Source organism: Opisthocomus hoazin, unplaced genomic scaffold, assembly GCF_030867145.1.
Source record: "Opisthocomus hoazin isolate bOpiHoa1 unplaced genomic scaffold, bOpiHoa1.hap1 HAP1_SCAFFOLD_261, whole genome shotgun sequence".
In the NCBI taxonomy this organism is placed as follows: domain Eukaryota; kingdom Metazoa; phylum Chordata; class Aves; order Opisthocomiformes; family Opisthocomidae; genus Opisthocomus; species Opisthocomus hoazin.
The window spans coordinates 1-7,788 of record NW_027448754.1 but is presented as its reverse complement, the minus strand read 5'-3'; the positions used below and the strand labels follow the sequence as shown (position 1 = coordinate 7,788).

Here is a 7,788-nt window from a genome sequence, read left to right as displayed (position 1 = left end):
AGGGGGCGGAGCTTATTCTTAAAGGGGCGAGGCCCGCATCGGAAAGGGGCGGAGCTCGTCTCAGAAAGGGGTGGGGCTGCACCCGCAGAGCCAATAGCGGCACAAGGGGCGGAGCAAGCTCTTAAAGGGGCAGCACCCTCGGCAAATAAAGGCCCTTGGGGGGGTGGGCGGCCATGTTGGCAGCCATTTTGTGCCGCCATCTTGAGCAGCCAAAGGGGGCGGCCATTTTGGGCGGCCATGTTGGTGGGCGGCCATCTTGGGCAGCCAGTGGGCGTGGCCACTCGCTCTTAAAGGCGCAGCGACCCTTATTTTTTTCCGCTTTAAGCTCCTTCCCCACCCCCCCTTCCTCTACTCAAAGGGCCCCCCCCAGCCCCTCTTAAAGGGGCGGCCGCCGTCGGCCATCTTGCGCTCAGGGATATTTGTCCGTAGACCCAAATTCCCCTCCCCCCCCCCGTATCTTAAAGGGGCTGCGCCGCCTCGGCCCCGCCCACAGAGACGATTTTTGGTGTAGAAACCTGAAGATTTGGGGCTCGGAAAAAGCGGGTTCTCTCTCTCTGTTGTTCTCGCGGTCGGCCATCTTGTCGCGGCTCTTAAAGGGGCGGCGCGCGCGGGGCGGGGGAGGGGGCGGAGCGAGGGTCCCGGCGTCGTCCTCCGGGGGGGGGAGGGGCAGCGTCACACCGTCCACTTCAGGCAGCTGCGGGGGAGGGGAGGGCAGGGGGTAGATGTGACGTCCCTGCGGGTGGTGTCCCAGTCCCCATACCGGGGGTCCCAGTGTCCCCCAGTCCCCCTACTGGGGGTCCCAGTGCCCCCCTGTTCCCATACTGGGGGTCCCAGTGGGTCCCTGTCCCCATACTGGGTGCCCCAGTATCCCCTAGTCCCCATACTGGGGGTCCTAGTGTCCCAGTGTCCCCCAGTCCCCCTGCTGGGGGTCCCACTACCCCCCTGTTCCCATACTGGGGGTCCCAGTGTCCCCCAGTCCCCCTACTGGGGGTCCCAGTGTCCCCCAGTCCCCCTACTGCGGGTCCCATTACCCCCCTGTTCCCATACTGGGTGCCCCAGTGTCCCCTAGTCCCTATACTGGGGGTCCCAGTGCCCCCCTGTCCCCATACTGGGGGTCCCAGTGTATCCCAGTCCCCATACTGGGGGTCCCAGTGTGTCCCTGTTCCCATACTGGGGGTCCCAGTGCCCCCCTGTCCCCATACTGGGGATCCCAGTCCCCATACTGGGTGCCCCGGTGCCCCCCCAACCCCACACTGGTCCTCCCAGTGCCCCCCAGTCCTGGGTGTCCCCATGGGTGCCCCCCCCACCCCATACCAGTCCCCCCAGTGCCCCCCCTATCCCCATACTGGGCATCCCAGTGCCCCCCCCAGGACCCCCCCCCGTACCGGGTGTTGCGGTGGGTGCCCAGGCAGCGGGCGCAGCAGTACCGGGTGCCCCCCCAGGACCCCCCCAGGACCCCCCAGGACCCCCCCGTACCGGGTGTCGCGGTGGGTGCCCAGGCAGCGGGCGCAGCAGTACCGGGTGCCCCCCCAGGACCCCCCCAGGACCCCCCCCGTACCGGGTGTCGCGGTGGGTGCCCAGGCAGCGGGCGCAGCAGTACCGGGTGCCCCCCCAGGACCCCCCCAGCCCCCCAGGACCCCCTGGGTGCCCCCCCCCGTACCGGGTGTCGCGGTGGGTGCCCAGGCAGCGGGCGCAGCAGTACCGGGTGCCCCCCAGGACCCCCCCAGGACCCCCCCGTACCGGGTGTCGCGGTGGGTGCCCAGGCAGCGGGCGCAGCAGTACCGGGTGCCCCCCCAGGACCCCCCCAGCCCCCCAGGACCCCCTGGGTGCCCCCCCCCGTACCGGGTGTCGCGGTGGGTGCCCAGGCAGCGGGCGCAGCAGTACCCGGGTGCCCCCCAGGACCCCCCAGGACCCCCCCCGTACCGGGTGTCGCGGTGGGTGCCCAGGCAGCGGGCGCAGCAGTACCGGGTGCCCCCCCCAGGACCCCCCCAGGACCCCCCAGGACCCCCCCAGGACCCCCTGGGTGCCCCCCCCGTACCGGGTGTCGCGGTGGGTGCCCAGGCAGCGGGCGCAGCAGTACCGGGTGCCCCCCCCCAGCCCCCCAGGACCCCCCCAGGACCCCCCCCGTACCGGGTGTCGTGGTGGGTGCCCAGGCAGCGGGCGCAGCAGTACCCGGGTGCCCCCCCAGGACCCCCCCAGGACCCCCTGGGTGCCCCCCCCGTACCGGGTGTCGCGGTGGGTGCCCAGGCAGCGGGCGCAGCAGTACCGGGTGCCCCCCCAGGACCCCCCCCAGCCCCCCAGGACCCCCCCAGGACCCCCTGGGTGCCCCCCCCGTACCGGGTGTCGCGGTGGGTGCCCAGGCAGCGGGCGCAGCAGTACCGGGTGCCCCCCCAGGACCCCCCCAGGACCCCCTGGGTGCCCCCCCCGTACCGGGTGTCGCGGTGGGTGCCCAGGCAGCGGGCGCAGCAGTACCCGCGCTCCGCAGGCCACGCAGGCGTAGGCCGAGGGGAAGCCGCAGACGGCGCAGAAGCGGCGGGGGGGGAGGCGCGAGGGTCCCGCGCAGGCCGAGACGTAGCTGGGACCCTCGGCCGCCAGCAGGGTCTGGGGGGGCACGGGGGGCACGGTGGGGGGGGGGCAAAGACCCCCAAACCCCCCCAAAGACCCCCAGAAATCACCCAGCACCCAAAAATGCACTTAAAGTGACCCCAAAAGCTCCAGGCCCCTCCCCAAAATCCCCAATGGAGCTAAACGAGTCCTGGGGGGCCCAAAGACCCCCAAAACCCCCCAAAGACCCCCAAAACCCCCCCAAAGACCCCCAAAACCCCCCAAAGACCCCCCAAAACCCCCCCAAAGACCCCCAAAAGCCCCCCAAAGACCCCAAAGACCCCCCAAAACCACCCCAAAACCCCCCCAAAGACCCCCAAAAGGTCACCCAGAGACCCCCAAAAGCCCCCCAAAGACCCCCAAAACCCCCCAAAGACCCCAAAAGCCCCCAAAGACCCCAAAGACCCCCAAAAGCCCCCAAAGACCCCCAAAAGCCCCCCAAAGACCCCCAAAACCCCCCCAAAGACCCCCAAAAACCCCCCAAAGACCCCCAAAAACCCCCCAAAGACCCCCAAAAGCCCCCCCAAAGACCCCCAAAGCCCCCCCAAAAGCCCCCCAAAGACCCCAAAAGCCCCCCCAAAGCCCCCCCAAAGACCCCCCAAAGGTCACCCAGAGACCCCCAAAAGTCCCCAAAGACCCCCAAAACCCCCCCAAAGACCCCCCAAACCCCCCCAAAGACCCCCCAAGCCCCCCCAACGCCCCCAAAGACCCCCCAAAGACCCCCAAAGACCCCCAAAGACCCCAAAAGCCCCCCCAAAGACCCCCCAAAGACCCCCAAAACCGCCCCAAAGACCCCCAAAACCCCCACAAAGACCCCCAAACCCCCCCCAAAGACCCCCAAAACCCCCCCAAAAGCCCCCAGAGATCACCCAGCACCCAAAAATGCACTTAAAGTGACCCCAAAAGCTCCAGGCCCCCCCCCCAAAAATCCCTAACGGAGCTAAATGAGTCCTGGAGGGCTCCAAAGACCCCCAAAGCCCCCCCCGAAGTCACCCAGCACCCAAAAATGCACTTAAGGTGCCCCCAAAAAGCTCCAGTGCACCCCCAAAACTCTCTCATGGAGTTAGATGAGTCCTGGGGGGCCCCAAAGACCCGCACCCCCCCCCCAAAAGTCGCCCAGCAACCCAAAACTAAGCTCAGAATCCCCCCCAAAAAATGCCAGGGCCCCCCCAAAAATCCCTACTGGACTTAAGTGACTCCTGGGGGTCTCAAAGACCCCTAAAAGCCCCCCAGCACCCCAAAAATGCACTTAAGGTGCCCCCAAAAGCTCCAGGGCCCCCCCCAAAATCCCCAATGGAGCTAAATGAGTCCTGGGGTGCCCCAAAAACTCCCCAAAGCCCCCCCAGAGATCACCCAGCACCCCAAAAATCCACTTAAGGTGCCCCCCCAAAACTCCAAGCCCCCCCCCAAATCCCCAATGGAGCTAAATGAGTCCTGGGGAGCCCCAAAGACCCCCAAACCCCCCCAGAAGTCACCCAGCACCCAAAAATGCACTTAAAGTGGCCCCAAAAGCTCCAGGGCCCCCCCAAAAATCCCCAATGGAACTAAATGAGTCCTGGGTGCCCCAAAAACCCCCCAAAGCCCCCTGAAGTCACCCAGCACCCAAAAATGTACTTAAGGTCCCCCCAAAAAGCTCCAGGGCCCCCCCAAAAGTCTCTCATGGAGTTAAGTGAGTCCTGGGGGGCCCCAAAGACCCCCCAAACCCCCCCAGAAGTCACCCAGCACCCAAAAATGCACTTAAAGTGGCCCCCAAAAAGCTCCAGGCCCCCCCCCAAATTCCTAGCGGACCTAAGTGAGTCCTGGGGGGGCCCCAAAGACCCCCAAAACCCCCCCTGAAGTCACCCAGCACCCCAAAACTGAGCTCAGAACCCCCCCCAAAAAGCTGCAGGCCCCCCCCCCCAAAAATCCCCAATGGAGCTAAATGAGTCCTGGGGTGCCCCAAAAACTCCCCAAAGACCCCCAGAGATCACCCAGCACCCAAAAATGCACTTAAAGTGGCCCCAAAAAGCTCCAGGGCCCCCCCAAAAATTCAGGGCCCCCCCCAAAATCCCTAACGGACCTAAGTGAGTCCTGGGGGGCCCCAAAGACCCCCAAACCCCCCCCCAGAGGTCACCCAGCACCCCAAAACTGAGCTCAGAATCCCCCCCCAAAATCCCCAGTGGAGCTAAGTGATTCCTGGGGTGCCCCAAAGACCCCCAAACCCCCCCAAAGGTCACCCAGCACCCCAAAAAGCCACTTAAGGTTCCCCCCCCAAAACTCCAGGCCCCCCCCAAAAATCCCTAATGGAGCTAAGTGACTCTTGGGGGCCTCAAAGACCCCCAAAAGCCCCCCCCGAAGTCACCCAGCACCCAAAAATGCACTTAAGGTGCCCCCAAAAAGCTCCAGGGCCCCCCCAAAATGCATATAGAGACCTCAATGGGTTCTGGGGGGCCCCAAAGACCCCCAAAAGCCCCCCCAAGATCACCCAGCACCCCAAAAACCCACATAAGGCCCCACCCAGCAGCACCAGGACCCCCCCAAAATCCCCTCCAAACCCCCAAACAGCTCTAAGTGACTGCCAGGGGACCCCAAGCCCCCCAAAACCCCGCGCAGATCACACAGCCCCCCCCAAACGCCCTTAAGACCCCACCCAAAAGCCCCAGGAACCCCCCAACCCCCCCCAAAATATTCCCCAGCAGAGCCAAATCCTGCCCGGGGTACCCCAAAATATCCTCAAGACCCCCCAGAACTCACACCCCCCCCCCCTCAAAGCCCCCCCCCCGACTCTGCACCCTCTTTATGACCCTCCCCGAGTCCCAAGACCCCCCCAAAACCTCAGTCACCCCCACAAGGACCCCCCAGATCCCCCCTCCAGGTCCCCCCAAGCCCCACGGACCCCCCGATTCCCCCCCCAGGCCCCTCCCAAGCCCCAGGGACCCCCCCCCCGGCCCCACCTGCTCCTCCAGCAGCGCCTGGAAGTTCTTGCGGAAGCGCAGTTTGAAATGGTCCCCCCGCGTCTTCTTCTTCTTCTTCCCTGCGCCGCCGCCCCCCCACCCCCGCTGTAAATTGGGGGGGGGGGGGCCAGGGGGGGACCCCAGCCCCAACCCAACCCCCAGAGCCCCCCCCAACCTCCCAGACCCCGAGACATCCCCCACCCTCCCCAATTTTCCCCCCCAGCCTCCTCTCGTTCTGCTCAGCCCCCCCCCAACTCCATCCCGTCCGCCCCCCGGGTTCCCCAGAGCCCCCCCAGTCCTGCCCAGTGCCCCCCATCTCCCCCCCCTCCCCCATTTCCCACAGCCCCCCCAGCCTCCTCCATCCCCCATGTCCCCAGAACCCCCCAGATCCCCCCCTCCCCAGCCCCCAGAGCCCCCCACTGTGTCCCCCCCCCCCAGCCCCCAGACCCCCCCAGCTCCCCCCCAACACCCCCCCATTCATCCAGTTCCCACCCCTCAACTCCCACCAGTGCTCCCAGTTCACCACAGGCCCCGCCCCCAATTTCTCCAGTTCCCCCCAGTCCCCCAAAGCCCCGCCCCTCCCCCATCTCCTGACTCCCCAGTTTCCCCCAGTTCCCCCCCGGCTCCTCCCACTCCCCTCAGCCCCCCCCCAGTTCTCCCCAGTTCCCCATCTCCCCCCCCCCCAGTTCCCCAGAGCCCCTCAGGCCCCCCAATTCCCCCCTCCCCAGTTCCCCAGCCCCCCCCTTCCCCCCAGTTCCCCCCTCCCCAGCTCCTCCTGCTCCCAGCAGCCCCCCCCAGCCCCCAGCGCCCCCCCGAGTTCCCCTCCAGACCCCCCCCAGCTCTCCCCAACCCCCTACATCTCCCCAGTTCCCCCCATTCCCAGTTCCTCCCCTTCCTCTCAGCCCCCACCAGCAGCCCCCCCAGCCCCCAGAGCCCCCCATCTCCCCCCTCCAGTTCCCCAAAGCTTCTCAGACCCCCCAGTTCCCCCCTCCCCAGCTCCTCCTGCTCCCATCAGCCCCCCCAGCCCCCCATCTCCCCCCCCCCAGATCCCCAGAGCCCCCAGCCCCCCTCATCCCCCCCATCCCCAGCTCCTCCTGCTCCCAGCAGCCCCCCCCCAACCCCCAGAGCCCCCCCAGTTCCCCCCCAGCCCCCCCCTCCGGTTCTCCCCAGCCCCAGAGCTCCCCATCTCCCCCCCCCCTCCAGTTCCGCAGAGCCCCTCAGGCCCCCCAGCTCTCCCCATCCCCCCCAGCTCCCCCCTCCCCAGCTCCTCCCGCTCCCCTCAGCCCCCCCCAACCCCCAGAGCCCCCCCAGTTCCCCCCCAGCCCCCCCCTCCTGTTCTCCCCAGCCCCCAGAGCCCCCCATCTTCCCCCCATCCCCGGCTCCTCCCGCTCCCCCCAGCCCCCCCCAGCTCCCGGTCCCGCCCCCGTCCCCCCCCGCACCGGTCTCGGCCGTGTCGGCGAAGTGCGGCAGCCGTTTGCCGGGCCGGGGGAGCCCGGCCTGGGGGTCGTCGCCGAAGTTGTCGTTCTCCAAGGCCTCCAGCTGCCGGTTCAGCCGCCGCTGCCGGGTCGCCCGGTCCAGGACCCGCCGCTGGGCCGCCTCCGGCACCCGCCCTGCGCCCGGGGGTCGTCACCGGGGGCTCCGCGACCCCCCCCGGCCCCCCCAAACCCCGCGCCCGCCGCTACCTGACGCCTTCTTCTCCCCCATGTTGGCCAACGGAGCCGCTTCCGCCTTCCCCTGAGGCGACTTCCGGTCTGAGGGGGCCATTTCCGGTCTGGAAGACACGACTTCCGCCCTCGCTGGAGGCTACTTCCGGCCTGGGCGAGGCCACTTCCGCCCTCACTGGGCCGCCGCCATCTTGAGCGAGGCGGCCGCCCCCCCCCCCCCCCCCGCTGTTATGGGTAGTGGCGAGCGCAAACCCCGCCCCCCCTAAACCCCGCCCCCCCTAAACCCCGCCCCCGCTCCAAACCCCGCCCCTCCCAGCCCGGCAACGTGGCAGCGGGGCCCTCCCCCCGCCCTCCCGCACGGCCCCGCCCACCAGGCCGCGGATTGGCCGCTGGGGGCGGGCGGAGGGCGCGGATTGGGCACCCTGCCCGCCCCCCGCCCCCCGCAGGCCCCGCCCCCGCCGCAGGCCCCGCCCCCCGGCGCCGCTGCCCGCCATGGCCCCGCTGCCCGTCCTGGCCCTGCTGCCGGCCCTGGGGCTGCTGCTGCCCCCCGGGGCCGCCCTCGCCCCCCCCCCGGAGGGTAGGAGACA

General features: G+C 68.7%; 1 protein-coding gene across 1 annotated transcript; it reads right to left on the bottom strand.

The window, feature by feature from the left end:
• Positions 1 to 534: 534 nt before the first annotated feature.
• Positions 535 to 7,325, bottom strand: ZNHIT1 (zinc finger HIT-type containing 1). The gene is given in 6 exon segments (XM_075411968.1): positions 535 to 694; positions 2,431 to 2,471; positions 2,473 to 2,601; positions 5,538 to 5,617; positions 6,977 to 7,147; positions 7,220 to 7,325. Coding segments are annotated over 6 exon segments (525 nt in total). The 5' UTR covers positions 7,302 to 7,325; the 3' UTR covers positions 535 to 672.
• Positions 7,326 to 7,788: the final 463 nt, after the last annotated feature.